Source organism: Pempheris klunzingeri, chromosome 19 (assembly GCF_042242105.1).
Source record: "Pempheris klunzingeri isolate RE-2024b chromosome 19, fPemKlu1.hap1, whole genome shotgun sequence".
Classification (NCBI taxonomy): Eukaryota; Metazoa; Chordata; class Actinopteri; order Acropomatiformes; family Pempheridae; genus Pempheris; species Pempheris klunzingeri.
In genome coordinates, this window is record NC_092030.1 from 16,895,823 (window position 1) to 16,912,703 (window position 16,881).

The window sequence follows — 16,881 nt, forward strand, 5'->3', positions numbered from 1 at the left end:
TTTCACTGTGGCTTTGGGGACTCATTTAACCGACGTACAATATTACGTCACTACCGTAAACAGGAATTCTTCTACAATTGAATAAAAAGGCTCAATATTGTAAAACACTAGTTGATTTCTTCATATAGACAAAAACAAAAAAGTAAAATAACAAGCTGAATGTAATTAAATTATTTTAAAACAGCGGGCCGGATTTGTGAGGCTGACGTCTCCGTGTTGGCCCCTCCTCCCCGGCCCTGCGTCGTTCCGTTCCGTTCCGTGCCGGGCAGAGCTGTGGATGTGAGCGAGGAGGGGGGGGAGTTGTTTGGGGATGTTGGGCCGGGGTACCGCGTCCCTCGGCTAGGCTCCTCTGTATCCTGCTAGCGCACGGGTCGCCCGCCCTCATCCAGTATGGATCGCTTGCAAGGAGAATAAAAAATAGCGATTATTGTTGTGGCAACTGCTTCTGTCGGTAAATACGAGTCATTCACATCAGCTGCTGTCATCGCTGCAGCAGGGAGATGATTTCGTTGGTAAACATTAGGCCTTTCACAGCTGTTAGTCTGTGTGGGTAAATACTGGGGGTGATTGTGAAAAGGAGCCCTTAACAGCACTGTGCTAGATGGCTTGTACTTCAGTTATAAGTCAGGGACGAGCGGCATGTGGTGTCTATGGCTGCAGATTGTGTTTTTATGTCCAGAACATAAAGCTAGCTTTAGCTACAACAGCTTGTCATCTGAATCATTTTCCTATTACTGCTCTGTTGGAATCAGCAGACGTCCCCCTGAAGAGAGTGAGTAGCTATGGCCGAACCAGAGATCTGTCCTCACCTGGACTCCATAGGAGAGGTCACCAAGGAGGACCTCCTGCAGAAATCCAAGGTAGGTTTTCAGTCAGCCACTGTAAATGCACTGCACAGTGTCAAAGATGCACGGTTCAGGTCATTGGCATTTCATGAAGCAGCCTTGTCCCCATCAGTTCACACTATAATAGTAATTGCATGAGCTACACTATATGCTGGGAGGCATCTTCCATCAGCTCCCAGTCTTACTGAACTCAAAATGTTTGTGCATGTTTTATTCTACTTTATTCTACTCATGTCCTCTCCCTCTTGCTGCAGGGAACTTGCCAGTCTTGTGGAGCGGGTGGCCCAAACCTGTGGGCCTGTCTGCAGGTAAGGTCGAGACTCGAATGCTGTCAAAAATGTTTCAGATTTCTGTCTTTTCAAAGGTAATTTCTGGTTTAGTTTGTGTGCATCTTGTCACATAAACAATGCAAGTGCGACTACCACTGCATTTGTGGTAAGAAGACCTGGTGAATGCTTAATAATTAATGATGATGTGGGTCATAAATGGATAAATAAATGCAGTAGCTCTCAAACTCAAAGAAATACACAGCGTGAGCAGTTAACGTTCTGACTGACCCTTGACATCCCAGCACGAAATTAATTCATAGAGTAATCCAATTCTCATAGATAGATAGGTAGATATGGTGATGTCACGTCTTTGCGAGGTAGAGGAGAGGATTCAGAAGCCATAAAACCTTTTCTAATACAGTTGTTCTGCTTTGTAGAGTGACTGCCCGTATGTTGGCTGCGGAGAGTCATACTCTGATCACAGCACCCTGCATGCACAGGTAAAGCCCTCTCACACTTTTATGATATGCGTTTCAAGGAGTAAATGCCAAATTAAGTTTCTTGAATGATTGTGAGTATGTTTTCTTCAGGCTAAGACTCACAACCTGACTGTGAACCTGACGACATTCAGGATCTGGTGTTATGCGTGTGAGCGAGAGGTGTTTTTGGAGCACAGGCCTGCGTTGGTGCCTGTACCTGCAGCTCCCCACCACTGTAAAGCCATAGAGCAGGTACGGCTTCAACCCCCCCCTGACAAAGACCCCTCTGTCCCTTCCTGCTTGAGGGATTAGTGGTAGTGATGCTGTTTCAAATTCGTACAACCTGGATGTTACTCACCCTCATATTTCCCGTACCTGTTAATCATTTTCCCAGGAAGCAGCTTCTCAGCCGATAGGCCACCCATTGAAAGCCGTACCAATTGCTGTTGCAGAAGAAGAAGGTTCAGAGTCAGAGGAGGATGAGCTTAAACCCAGAGGTACACCAAGTCTGCTGTCAACATCTCCTCTCCTAAAAAAAATGAAGAGTCAGCTCCAAAAGTATTTTCTCTTGGATTTTTCCAAGTGCTAGTAATATTAGGTCATAGCTGCCAAATTTAATCAGTATAATTGCTTTGAGTCCTAAGAATAGTTACTAGGCCAGTGATATCACTAATACTTAACCCTTGGTGGTGTCCTCTTGTTCTAAAAATACCAGTTTGTATTTAAATTGCTTGGTTTGTATACTTTTGTCACTCCCTGGGAATGTAAAAAATTATACAGCTCTTTTTTTTCCTGTTTGTAGGTTTGACAGGAATGAAAAATATCGGAAACTCCTGCTACATGAACGCAGCTCTTCAAGCCCTGTCCAACTGGTGAGTTCTCGTCGCTCCCATGGACATTTGATCCATTATCAGGGATTCATTTTGTCTAAGATTCTTATTTCATTTTCCTTTAGTTAAACAGTTCAGTTGATGCCATTTTGTCCTCTCTTTCCTCAACAGTCCTCCTCTCACTCAGTTCTTCCTGGACTGCAGTGGCCTGGTCCGCACCGATAAGAAACCTGCTCTGTGTAAGAGCTACCAGAAACTCATCTCAGAACTCTGGCATAAAAAACGGTAATGCTACTTAAGACAAGTGACGGAACGTAGCTGTGCATTTTATATACCAAGTAGACTGTTACATAGTAATGAATCATTTACGATATATTAAACTAACTCTGATGGCGGCTACCTTTCCAGGCCCAGCTATGTTGTCCCTACCAGTCTGTCTCATGGCATCAAACTAGTAAACCCCATGTTTCGTGGTTACGCTCAGCAGGTAGGGGCAAGCACCCAGCAGGTAACTACACCCGGCATCACTCAACAGCTCGACACAGGCTTGTCTTTTGCTTTTAATCTGTGAACCTGTGTATTTTTCTCGCATATGCCCCTAAAATTTGTTACTGATAACCAAAACTTTCACTTGATGCATTTTTATGTCTCTCTGTAGAAAACAGTGGAGAGGGACAGTATCAGAGGATTGATATCTTTGGTTATCATGACATTAATGACTTGTCCAAACGAGCATTACACAGAATCAGGCTAACTGTTTCCAACTTTTTCCACTCTTTCTGCTGAAACTAAGCTAACTGTCTCTTGGCTGCAGCTGTATATTTTGCGTACACACATAAGAGTGGTATCGATCTTCTTATCTAACCCTCCTCAATAAAACAAATAAGTGCATCTCCCCAAATGTCAAACTATTCCTTTAGCTTTGGAGAGACTACTTGATACCATAGACATCCAGTACATAAGCAAAGATAGGCTAAAGTCATAACTCAGCATGCCTTCAAGCTGCATGCAGAAACATTAAAAATGCACCTTGTCTGAGTCTTGGTAAGCAAGAAACACAGAGTCATCCCTTGACATGCACAAACAATTAAACGTCAGTTAAACAGTTGGTCTGAATCTTTGTTAGATACTGAATTATCTGTTCGATCCTGTCTGAAAATACTTTAGTGTTTGATTCAGGCTTGCAAACAAGACATACACCTTTACTCACATATTTCTCTTTCCATTTTTAGGTTTACAGACTTTTCTTTACTACCTATTGACACAAATCCAGCTTCTCTACAAAACCTCTCTGGTTTTGTCTCTGTGTATGCAGCCACACTCCTGCATCGTCCTTTTGAGTGACTTTTATGTGCTTTTCTTGCTACAGGACACTCAGGAGTTCCTTCGCTGTCTGATGGACCAGTTACACGAAGAGCTGAAGGAGCCCCTGACAGAGTGCAGCATGAGCGGGGAGGGAAGTGACAGTGAGGAGGTGAGAGACGGAGAGCGCTCACCGTCTGAGGACGAGTTCCTGTCCTGTGACTCTGGCTCCAGCAGTGACCGGGGAGAGGGGGGAGGAGCGGGTGACGGCGAGCTGCTCCTGCAGGACGAGTGTGACGGGGTCAGGTCAGCGGCAGGAGGGATGGTGGACGTCAGTCCTGGCGCGGTCATCTCGGAGAAGGAGAGGCTGAAGGAAAGGAAGGTGTCCGGCTCACCCCTCCGTGGGGGCTCACAAGAGATGGACGAGGATGCTGATGTGGATACGGCAGCTGAGGAGGGGATTCCTGAGCGGGGAGAAGAAGAGGAGTTAACGGCAACCACGAACACTGAGGTCCAAAGCCAAGAGAACAATCAGTTAAATGATACTGGGCAAGGGCAAGCCCAGAGCAACAACACCCCAGGTAGTCCACCAGGATTGTTTAACTTCAATTTTACCCTCCCGGCATGTGGACCTCTAAACTGTCAGTATATGCGACGTGCTGTTTTTCAGAGCCAGACAATGAAGCATCAATGGCGCAGCCCCAGTCCACTCCTTGCAGTCCTGTGCGAACCCTTCAGGAGCTCCATCCCAAACTGTCCTCCAGTCCACCTCGCTCCAGCCCACTCCGCTCTGCAGGACCCGCATACTCCTTCAAAAAAGGTGAGGAAACATCCGGGGTTTGAAAGATAAAATGTTTCGCTGCTCATTCAAGATGCTTCGTCATTTCTGCTGACTCATGGGGAGCTCCAGTGATTTAAAACTCTCCTTCCGATATGTCATATGAGAGTTTTTTAGGTCACACTGAGATCACCATGAGAGACTTTCAACAAATACGAGGTGCCTTTTTGAATATGATGTGAAATTAATGAATTCAGTGAGGGTTTGTAAAGTTTTACATACGCAGGAGGCCTTTTTTTCACTTTTAGGTTTGCAGTCCCTCACGTTATCAATCAATGTATTGCTCTGTTAAGTTTTCAGGTTTGAAGAAAACCTCAATTTTTTGTCCTCTAATATCCCTCTGCCCTAATCCGTCATGAATCTTCCAGCCCAGCTGCTGCTCAGTGCCAGGAAAAAGAAACAGTCTCATTACCGTAGTGTGATCTCTGACATCTTTGACGGCTCCATCCTCAGTCTGGTCCAGTGCTTAACCTGTGACAGGGTGAGCTGTGCATCACATGTTTAAACACTAGGGGGAGCTGCATAATAATTCCCTGTATTTACTTGTTAAATAAGATATATATTTTTTGTTTTAAATGAAAGTGGTGAAAGTATGGACCAAGCAATTGTACCATTTCAATATTATATAGTATTTTACATGATTTAGAATGAATAAGATGTACGTATGAAAATGTTAACTGAACATTTTAAACTTTCGCTAGCGCCCTTTTTGAAAACATGGATGTTGAGTCATTTATTTTCCAATTCACTTGTTTACAACCCTTATGAAAGCTCTTACTAATAAAGGCATCCTGTGACAGGTCTCCACTACCGTGGAAACCTTTCAAGACCTGTCCCTCCCCATTCCCGGGAAAGAGGACTTGGCCAAGCTCCACTCCTCCATACATCAGAACCTTCCAGTGAAGACGGGTGTATGTCCAGACACTTACAGCTCGCAGGGCTGGATCTCCTACATCATGGACTCCATACGCCGGTCAGTGGGCCGTCACTGTCACTGTCAGAGCAGAGGAAGAAGTCATAATCTGACCCCACATGTCACTGACATGATTTAATGAAGCATGTTTCTGGTTAGAGGTTTTATTTTCACTTATTGTTTAGATGTAAGGTGAGATTAATTTATCAAGTTCGAAGGCAAGTGGATTCATAAGTTGTTTTTGGAAATAGTCACGCTTGCTTAATTTCTTCTGACAGTTATCTCTGAGAATCAACCACAATGACGCATCCAAGACAAGTGTTAGGTGTGAATTTGTGTGCAGTAAAGTCTTTTTGCAGTAGATGCTCCTGCATGCAGTTGTGGAGACCACAGAAGGTGCAGGCCAGGGCACGTAATTGTCAGAGGGCTTTGCCAGATGTGTCAAGACAATGTATGGGGGTTTTTAACATTGTAGTAGAAAGTGTAGTTATTATCTGTGTCAGCAGAGCAGTGGGTTTCCTGAGATTCCTCTGACTGCTCTCTACTGACAGAAGAGGGCTGTACGCTGCATCTGCAACATGAAAGTAGAATCACTTCCCTTTGATGAATGCGTTTTAATATTCCCAGACTATGTTGTCTGTATTTAGGCCAAAAAGCTGCCCTTTGAATTTACTGCCTTCATATATCAGGAACTAACATCACCTCCGGCCACGGTACGATCACTGTGAGGCTACAGACTAAAGAGGCCCCGTGGCTGCATGGGATTGTAATGACTATGTCTCTTTGTATCATGCCTCTGAACAGGTTTGTAGTCTCATGTATCCCCAGTTGGTTTTGGGGGCCCATGGTGACCCTTGAGGACTGCCTCGCTGCCTTCTTTGCTGCAGATGAACTCAAAGGTAAAAAAAAAACACTATCCTATAACAAAGTTTTAATTGGTAGCTGAAAGGATTTACACATGATTACATATACATACATGTGATTCATGTGCATTCATTCTTTTCCTCAGGGGACAACATGTACAGCTGTGAGAGGTGTAAAAAGTGAGTATGTATCCAGGTGGAGGCATGTGTTAGAGCTGGAGGAATGTTCCTCTTTAAGGAACATTTTTGTAAGTCACATGCTTAAAAACAAATCAACTTAAACAAAGATATTTCTCATTAGATATTTTACCCAGCATTTTGTTTTCTACAGGTTGAGAAATGGTGTCAAATATTGCAAAGTACTTAGACTTCCAGAGGTGCGCTCTTTTTTTTTTCTTTTAATCTGATCTCTTTCTTGCTGCAGATAATAAGTTTCGCTTGTTGTTGGCCATGTTAAGTGCTTTTCTGCAATTTCTTTGCTCAGATTTTGTGCATTCACTTGAAGCGCTTCCGGCATGAGGTCATGTATTCGTTCAAGATTAGCAGCCACGTATCTTTCCCATTGGAGGGCCTCGATATGCGACCTTTCCTGGCTAAGGAGAGTCCAACCCAAGTCACCACTTACGACCTGCTGTCAGTCATTTGTCACCATGGCACTGCAGGAAGTATGAGATAACTTCATTTCCTACAGATAAGGGCATTTCAAGCGCTATTTCCATGAGGTTAACATATCCGCAAATGTGTACATGTTTTTTTTGTACTTTGTTTTATCTTCGCAGAGTAATCACCTTTAACTCTTATATTCTCTTCTCTTCACCTTTTGATGGTGCTGCAGGTGGACACTACATAGCTTACTGTCAGAATGTGATCAATGGCCAGTGGTATGAGTTTGATGACCAGTATGTCACAGAAGTCCATGAGACGGTGGTGCAGAATGCAGAGGCCTATGTGTTGTTCTATAGGTAAGCATTAATGTAAGCACAAGCAAAATCTGCACACTGAACCTATGCTGATTTATTCAAAATGTTGTCAATGTCTGTCCAGGAAAAGTAGTGAGGAGTCGGTAAGGGAGAGGCAGAAGGTGGTGGCACTGGCCAATATGAAGGAGCCCAGCCTGCTGCAGTTTTACATCTCCAGAGAATGGCTGAACAAGTTCAACACCTTCGCCGAACCAGGCCCCATCAGCAACCACACCTTTCTCTGTCAGCACGGAGGTGTGTTTGGAGATTTTAATTTGAAAAATGTGTGAGGTCAAAATCCTGCTGTATCCCACTGAGTAAAATGTATATATACGTTTCCTTAAGAGGACCAGAACTTATGATTATTTAGCTTTTAATGAAGAGATGCTGTTGCATTATGGGAAACGTAGGATCCAGTGTTTTTAAATTTTGGCAAAATATTAGGGTCTAAAACTCCGAAGATTTTTGCGCCTGCTGTTTCATTTTGGACCATTCTCTTTTTAAATCAGTTTCTTGTGAGTCCTCTGATGTTATGTAATAACATATACAGATTCCCATCTGTTAAATGAGAAATGAGGACACTGCTGGGAGGAGGCTATCGGCCTCTCCAGACATTTTCAGCATTTTCAAAGAACAATACAGTACTTCACAACATGACTTTTTAACTGGATGTTTCTTTTCGATTTTTATGATAGCTGGCAGGTTTACATCTCAGTTAGAAAAACATGGCTTTATTGCATTTGTGAGTTACAGGCCTTCATTGTTGAAGAGGACAGCAGACATGAGGGTGGGGATTATTACTGGTCTCCAGTAGAGACAAGACAAGGTTATAGATTTCTCCTCTAACTGTCACATATTTTTTCTCTGTACAGGGATCCCTCCTAATAAATACCACTACATAGATGACCTGGTTGTGATTGTTCCCCAGAATGTGTGGGAGTACCTTTACAACAGGTAAATATGCAACACGCTGCCATTTTAGTAAAACACTTGCTTTTTTCCAATATGTTGTTACTACTTCTAAAGATTGGCAGCCAGAAAGTAAAGTATGTGTAAAGTCAAAAAGAATAGGGTCTATTTTAATTGAATTAATGTGAAGACATTTGTAACAGATTGATATTGTGATTAAAGGATGTGTTACATCACAAGCCTCATCTCCACTCTCTGGAAACTCAACACATTTAGCTCTACAATAATCTAATAATGAGTTGATCAGCATGATGCCAAAACCTCCAAACCAAGGCCTTAGTTGATTTAATGATTTGCATTTGGATGCAGATGCTCACATCCATTTGTGTCAGCCTGTTACTAGTGTTGTGTTTTTTTCTTATTAAACAGTTTTGGAGGTGGCCCAGCAGTGAACCATCTGTATATGTGTGCCATCTGCCAGGTGGAGATCGAAGCTCTGGCTAAACGTAGAAAAATGGAAATTGACACCTTCATCAAGGTAAAAGCCTTTATCCTGCAAAGTTTTACCAGTGGGTAAATGTGTCTTTGATGTTAAATGAGCGCAGTTTTTCTCTCTCATTTGCAGCTGAACAAAGAGTTTCAGGCAGAGGAGGCTCCGACAGTGATCCTGTGCATCAGCATGCAGTGGTTCAGAGAATGGGAGAGCTTTGTGAAGGGCAAAGACAATGGTATGACCCTGCACTCACAGTGCATTAAAGTCATCTTTGTGTCTTTACAAAATATTGTTTTTGAATTTGTTTTCACAGAGCCTCCAGGGCCCATCGACAACAGTAAAATTGGCATTATGAAAGGAGGACACATACAGCTCAAACAAGGTAAAGCTCAGCACTGGTTGTAAAGGGCGCAAAGGTGAAATGAGTAAAACAGACGACCAGTAAGCTTTTTTCTTATGTGCGTTTCTCCCGTCAGGTGCAGACTATGGTCAGATCTCAGAGGAGACATGGCAGTACTTGTTGGGTATTTATGGCGGAGGCCCTGAGATCGCAGTGAGACAAACGGTGGCACCGGCCGACCCTGACAGCTTTCATGGAGAGAGGAAGATCGAGGCAGAGACCAGAGCACTTTGAAATAAAAAGAGGTTGGAATGTGTACTTATTAGGAAACACTGTAAAATCGCTATAATCCCTCCCAAGAACTCACAGTACAATGACGCATATACAAAGACTTACATACAATCGCATGTTTAAATATACTTTTGGGTAATGTGTAACAATTTACTGGAACAACCATCCATTACACCCACTTTGCTTACGTCAACCACATGAGCTCATAAATTCCTTCTGGACACAAGGGAGAAAGATATCTACACCAGTGGCCAAGAATAAAGGAGGCAACACATGCAGATAGTAAACAGCTGTAATTTTAATCTACACTGTTTGAGTTGTGGGCCCCTTAAGGGTCCATTTGTTCTTAACTTATTTCTCAACTTTTATCATCCTCAGGTCCTTCTGATTCCCCTTTCCACTCCTGCCCTCACAGGAAGCTGAGGAATTTGCACCTTGGGTGAAGAGGCCTCGCTGTGAGCACTTTGTAAATGTAGCAACGCATTATTCTGAAGCCGTGTCGCAAGAGGGTGAAACGGTACTTAAATATCATGTAGATTACTTACTGGATAACTCTGATCCTTGATGTTAAGGTGTAAAAATAAGAAGTCATGTCACATCTCTGGAGCTGTTTTTGGTAGCTATGGTGTTTTAGTGGCTGCTGTAGTGACTAGGTGTCATAAACTGCTAAACTGGCTGTGGCAGGCAGGCAGCCGCTGGTGTCGTGAACCAGTGTGCCGCAGAGGAAAACGGAACCACAGTGTGACGTTTGCTTTGGGGACTATACTGTTCTTCTTCAGTGGAAGCAACAATCAAGAGACATGAAGAAGCTTTCTGTTGTTTGCCTGTTTACTAGTTACATAGCAACAAGCTCAGACATCAAGTGAGAGATAATGCATTAATTTTACTCTTGCACCTCCAACCTTAAATACACAGTATAACTGAGCCCTCAGGAATGGAAGTCCTTTGTTTGTTTAAGTCAGTGAAATGATCAGAATAACAAACTTTAACCAAAATACCACAGCAGGTTTGCATGTTTTCCAAAAGACCATTTTCACGGTCATTTGTATTTTAAAAGCTTCAAAGTGCATGTAACTGCAGCTCTGTTGTTTTGGGCCTCTAAGGACATTTCACTGAAGGGATGAGGTGTCGAGTTTATCTGTTCAAACACACAATTAAACCTTTTATGAATCGCTCTTGTCTAGCATTATACATAAGAAGGCATATAGACATAAAGGCTACGGCTATAATTTCAAACAGACTAGAGGAATAGTGAATTTCTGAAAAAGTTATACAGAGCAAGAGTGCAGGAGTTGAGAATGAAAAGGATTATATAGAAGAGATGGTTCAAAAATGACCAATAATGCAGTACCTGTTTAAACCAAGAGAGGGCAGTATTAAGCGTATTCAACGTGATATCAAAAATTAGCAATTAGCACAATATTCACAAATCACATAGCTGTTACAACATTAAGGTCATTTATGATTACTATTTGACTGATCTAACTTATTTCTGCATCATGTCTTAATTGTGCATGTTTTGTCACTAGTAAAATGAAGCTGTACCCTGTGGCAGGGATGTCACACTATGAGGTATTGGCTGGAAAAAATATTCATGCATCTGCAAATTTTATTTTGGTTGAAGATGCATTTTAAAATTTTATGTGAAAATACACGACTTTTCACTGATTTAGACACGATGGCTTGTTTACTCGCATTATATTCTGGTGGAAGTTTAGGACACCTCCGCCCACGCAGGAAGCGATGAATCAAAACAGTTCCCCAAGAAAAACTGGATTAAAATCTTGTGCTTCTCTTGCTTTTTTCTTTTTTTTTTTTTTATATCTTTTGATCACAGACTGGCAAACAGGAATGTGCATTGCAATTTAACAACAGTGACTAAAAATCCATCCTCTTTTTGCTTTGCTTTTGGTCTCCACCACCTCCAGAGGGAAAGATGTGGCTCTTTAGCTGCTAAATCCTCCACTATATTCACCATCTAGTTGCTAATTGTGTGTGTTTCTACCTTATGGTGAAGAGCAGCGCAAGTGTACGTGTAGTGTACTGTGGTCGAAAACAACACTATTAAGATGGTAAGAGTCAACCAAAACACTAACTTTGTGGGCCGGACAGCTAAACTATAAGTTAGACTAGCTATAAAGCTCCATAAAGTTGGGAATTCTCATTTGATAGTCATAGATGCTATAAGTTCAAAGCTAATATTTGCATCACAACCTAGCTAACATCACTCTATTCCTAACATTAATTGAGTAAGCAACCCTTAATTTAGTTTCTTAGTCATCTTAGACAAGATAATTGAATACATGGTGGTCACTGAACCCCAAGCCCCCAGATGGACCAAAACAAGTAACTCTAAATGTTAGGCAGCCATCATTAATGGTTTTCATTTCACTGGAAAATTTCCTGCCATGACATGTCAAACGACAACTATTGTCGATTATTTATTCTGGACCATGGCCTATGTCTCCCTGTTACATTTGTTCATGCATCCTAAGAGCATTTTTGTCCATTTGTCTCATGAAAGCTGTTTTTTGTGTTTTTCTTGTCACACATGTCGATCTGTATCGAGAGATAATATTAATACTATGAAAATGTGTGTGTCACGTTTAGATACTTTTTAGGGGAGTAAGTGCAATGAAAAAAAGACAAATCTTTGTGCAATCTTAGCTCTGTCATTAAAGAGTCAATGGACAGCCAAACACAGATCAGTTTGAAAAGCTGATAATTGACACTGGGGCAGTGCAGCTTAGTATATTGCAGTTGTGAGAAATGTTGAGCAGTAATTACTTAATCAAGCCCACCTGCGAGTTTGCCTGCTTGTGTCACAGCACGTAGCTGTGCGTGCGAGAATTCCATTTCTCATTTCACAGGAGAATATGAGCATTGCTGTGGTTGGACAGAGTCAGTAATCAGTAATGCCATGACACCCTGCAGACAGCACAAGAGGATTTGGCTGACTCATGTTTTCCCGACATTTTACAGTGTGTGGCTGTTGTGGTCATGATAATGGTGATGCTTTGATAACATGGGACTTAAGTGGTTGACCTCAATTCAATGGGATGTCGTAATGTCTGTATAACTGATGTAATTATTCATGACTGGTGAAATGATTAAAATTGCCTGGTCTTTGATTTGATTTGAATTTTCTTTGCTGTGATTTTTTTTTTCTAAAAAAGAACCAAGTCTAATTAGAATCAGCCAGCACAGAAAAGGGAAGAAAAAGGGAAGATCGATTTGAGCAACTGTAAACAATGCAAACTTTTGGCATTTTGAGTTTATGATAGTGCCTTCAATGCAGAAAATCACCTCCTGCCCTCCATCTGTAGTTTGTGCCACAGCAACGCAGTGACGTGACGCCACATGCAAACAAGCTATTGTCAGATTACTTGTCATGGTGAGTACTTCTCTTTCTGTGAGAACTGTTTTATTAGGTGCTTTGTGGCTTATTCAAGTCTGAGGAAGTTCCCTAGTGATGTCATAGTGATGTCATCAGGGTTATCTCAGAGGCACCTATGACAGAAAGGCTGCAGTAAAGCAGTAGTTTGACATCTTGGGAAATAGAGTAAGAGAGTAAAATGAGAAGATCAATGCAACTCTTATATTTGTTTGTTAAATGCAGCTAGCTTAGCATAGGCACTGGAAATTGGGCGAAAACAGCTAGCCTGATCCTGTCCAAAGGTAGGAACATTTGCTTACCAGCACCTCTAAAATTTGCTAATCAACAATTAATACATCTTTTATTTTAATCCGTACAAAAACTTCTGTGTAAAGATTTACTTGACAGATGTGACTAGTTGGTTGTCCATTTCCTGTGTTTACGGTAAGCTAACCTAAGCTAAGCTAAGCTAAGCTATGAGGCTGCATATTCCAGCTCCATATTTAGCATGCAGACATGAGAGAGGCATCGATCTACTAATCTCACTCTCAGCAGTAAAGGGAATAAGCAAACTTCCCAAAATGACTAAACTGTTCCTTGAAATGATGCTATTGATCACACAACAGGAAAACTCGTCTGCTGCGAAGGTTTTCATCAATCCTTTAAAAACCTGTCTCTTCTGAATACTTGTTGAGGCTTTAAATGACTTCCCATGTCACACTGACTTGAATTATGTCCTTTCAGCATCATCACTACTCATCTAGACCATAGAATACTAAAGATGCATACAGATACACAGATTTAAAAACAAACAAACTTAGAGTTAAATAGAGTTAAGTGTAAGAGACAGAGGGAAAGGGTTCACCTGCATTCATTTGAGAAAGAGGGAGCAACCCTCAAGTGTGCAGGCGTGATGTCATCTCAAGTCCCATACGTATGCTGAGCTGTACCGAGCCCAGACAGAGGCAGTCTGAGAAGAAAACGCTCCAGGCTGGCGAGAGGATATGAGGCACATACTGAGCGTTGTCGAAGACAGGAGAGCCGACGCACTGTACAATTCAGGTAAGAGACAAAAACAAAATAAAAACCAGCTTAAGGGACTGTCTTTTACACACACACACACACTCACACACTCACAAATGCATCTGCAGCATCCATCTACGGCACATTACCAAAACATTGGCATGATTTCCTGCACTGCGTGTGTCATCAAAGCTGGGATACTTACTTGTAAGCTGTACGGGGCACCAGACATACTGATGAATAATTAAATATCCCATAGCAGGATTAGTACAGGCTAGTGAATATGAAATCAGCACATCACAATACAGTGAGGATCCAGGACAGCGGGGGAGGCTGGCTTTAACAGGGCTGCCTCTGCTGTGTCCATTCACTGGCATGGGATGGGTGTGGCAAGTAGCAGCAGACCACTTGTCCTTTCCTTCCTCATCCTCTTCATTTATGTCAGTCTGTGCAGCAGCCAGCTTTGCACGGTGAAGGTCAGATGATAGATTTAGGTGGGCAGGTTGAGATCTGTGTAAATGAACAGGGATAATTACCAATTATGCTTGCGTGTGATGGAAAAGGGAGAAATCAGCTGCATGGGTTCCTTTGTGGCTCTGTAATTGTTTTGAATATGTTGACCAATAATATAAAGCACACAGTATATACAGTTGTTCGTCACATGGAAGCATCGGTGTAATGTTATTACCTAAAATAACTCTTGTGGAAGTGATCTTTGTCTGTTGCTACAGCTGTCAGGACAAACTGGATTCTGCCAGGGTCATGTATACATTTTTAATATTCCAGATTGTTAACACTTGAGTGGTGCCCCTATTTTATTTTTAGAGACTTAAATGGATATTTTGGTACAGGAGTCTTAAATCAGTAGCAGTGGATTCAAAACTCAAAACAGATGTTGTCTTTGCACTTCATAGTCTTGCACATCATTTTTATTTCTCCTGTATATAAGCCTCAGATTGTTTTACTTTTTCTATTTCTACTACCGTTATCAGCTTGTGGCAATGTTTTGTCGTTTGTAACATAAAGAAATGTGGCAATGAAAAGCGTCTGTGTTGATCTGCTGCTATCTAACCCCCATCTATTCCTTTCCTCACACATGTATTACATCTTATTTGTCATCCATCATCAAGCTCAATGGAGGATAACTAACATGACACAGGAAGCAATTCATACATCAGAACTCCAGGATGAGCTGGCCCTGTGGTGATGCTGAAGCAAAAATCAAAGTAACGTCAGAGGAGCGACTCACTGGATGAGTTGTGTCCCTGACTGAGTGGACTGACTGTAGCGTGCCGATTGAACTGCTCTCTCTGCTGTTTTTGCAGAAACGGCCCCTGTAAATATTTACATGCCGTGTCTGGCAGCTCTTAGCGACAGAAAACACCTTGAGAGAGACTCTGACTCTGTGACCTTTTACCTCATGGTAACCCAGCATGCCCCGCAGGCAGGGCTGGATATGAAAGTGTTGGGTTTTTTTTGGTTGCGGAATACAGGAGAGAACTCAATCAGTAGCTGCATTCCATGTTTTGTGTTACTCAGCGCTCCTCCCTTCCCTGCTAGTCTTTTTTCCCTTTTATTGGAGAAAGTGCAGATACACATATTCAAGGGAAACACTTACTCAGGCATTCACATTGACTAAGTCTCTGTTTTCACTGCAGGGTCAGATTGTAAAACTGATTCTTTCCTCCTCAATATAGAAATATAATTCTACATATTAAAAATACTACATTATATATTTAATCACTCCAAATATATTTAGGTGTACGCACCAATGCATTTCCATTTGTGTGAATGTTTGCAAAATGTAATAATCAGACGTGTTGCTCTGACATTTAGCAGGAAAATATATGGAAAATGTGTAATTGTGTTTTTGCAGTGCCAATAATGTACATATATAGCAATCATTTGCAAATATATCATTCCATGTATTCCACAGTACATTACAGATATACTTGATGTTAAATAAAGGTCAAAATAGTAGATGTCAGTATATGTAAGCATTTCTGTGTCACAGAGGTTTATCAGTGCTAATGTGACTCCCCCTGTAAAATGTAAAATATATCACTGAACATGTATATATACTGGCACCTGTGTGAGTGTGTGGAGTAACCTGTTTACAGCTGTATAATCTGTCTCCTGACCTGTTTACACACACACACACACACACACACACACACACACACCATGGGCTGTGCCATGTGTTCCCAGCTGATTGACATGTGGACTGTGAGAGTGAGCAGGACCAGCCGCAGGGCCATGGAACTCACCGCCTACCCACAGATGCTCCAGGGAGGCTACCACAGAGTGACCGGCCTCCACTACATGTCCTCTTTCTCCGATGCTGAGGATTGCTGTGATGACACCAGCTCAGGCAGCTCTCTGACTTTGGACTGTCAGACACAGGGGACGGATGCCTGACACTCGACCAAGTGGTGCTATGATAACGACATGTAAAATAAACACAATAAAATACACAGGAAATGTGTTGGATTTGCAATAAATGTGGTAACTAAAGTTTGCTGCTTTAAAAAAAAAACACCCTCTTTCTTAGATCAGTCTATCAATATGAATATGAATAGTCCATGTGATATATTTCTATGTAATGGAATAGAAGTATAGACAATGGTGGAATGAATTTAAGTACTTTTACTCAAATACTGTACTTAAGTACAGTTTTGAGGTACTACTATACTAGTATAACCATGTTAAGTGACTTTTTACTTCTATTCCACTACATTTATCTGATAGCTTTGGTTACTAGTTACAGTAGATAGTTAAAATATAAATTAACTGCTAAATTATGATGTATGAGTATAGGTCAGACGACCTTGCATTATGTAAAGTTAGTGAAACTGGCTCAAAATTTACTAGCTGTAACATTAAAGTGATGAACACATGCAACAGTAATTACAATCCAGTAATATAACACATACGTTTCTAAATGCTTCTTTCTGCATGATAATACCTCAAAATTGTACTTAAGTAAATGTACTCAGTGACTTTCCACCACTGCTATCATCAATAAAATGTTTTCATAATATTGTAGGCTTCTGCACGAAAAGATGACAGATTATGGTGTTGAGCAACCAATGTGGTGGATGATGGCACCAGTAGAACCTAAATGGAAATTTCATTGTTTTGCAACCAACCC

At 41.6% G+C, this 16,881-nt stretch overlaps 1 protein-coding gene across 2 annotated transcripts; it reads left to right on the forward strand.

Annotated features, from left to right (window-relative positions):
- The first annotated feature begins 304 nt into the window (after positions 1-304).
- On the forward strand, positions 305-11,443 carry usp20 (ubiquitin specific peptidase 20). 2 transcript variants are annotated; one of them, XM_070850000.1, is made up of 25 exons: positions 305-351; positions 756-860; positions 1,100-1,153; positions 1,552-1,614; positions 1,705-1,845; positions 1,988-2,090; positions 2,396-2,465; positions 2,595-2,708; positions 2,832-2,931; positions 3,793-4,306; positions 4,396-4,545; positions 4,932-5,044; positions 5,364-5,536; positions 6,281-6,375; positions 6,486-6,519; positions 6,671-6,716; positions 6,824-7,004; positions 7,175-7,301; positions 7,384-7,553; positions 8,171-8,252; positions 8,637-8,745; positions 8,833-8,935; positions 9,014-9,082; positions 9,177-9,345; positions 9,710-11,443. In XM_070850000.1, exons 2-24 carry the CDS (start codon positions 783-785, stop codon positions 9,332-9,334), a joined length of 2,847 nt encoding a protein of 948 aa, XP_070706101.1. In that variant the 5' UTR covers positions 305-351; positions 756-782; the 3' UTR covers positions 9,335-9,345; positions 9,710-11,443. The 2 variants fall into 2 exon arrangements, with proteins under 2 accessions (XP_070706101.1, XP_070706102.1); XM_070850001.1 differs by lacking the exon at positions 305-351 and having other exon boundaries at positions 576-860; positions 2,832-2,910.
- The last annotated feature ends 5,438 nt before the right edge of the window (positions 11,444-16,881 follow it).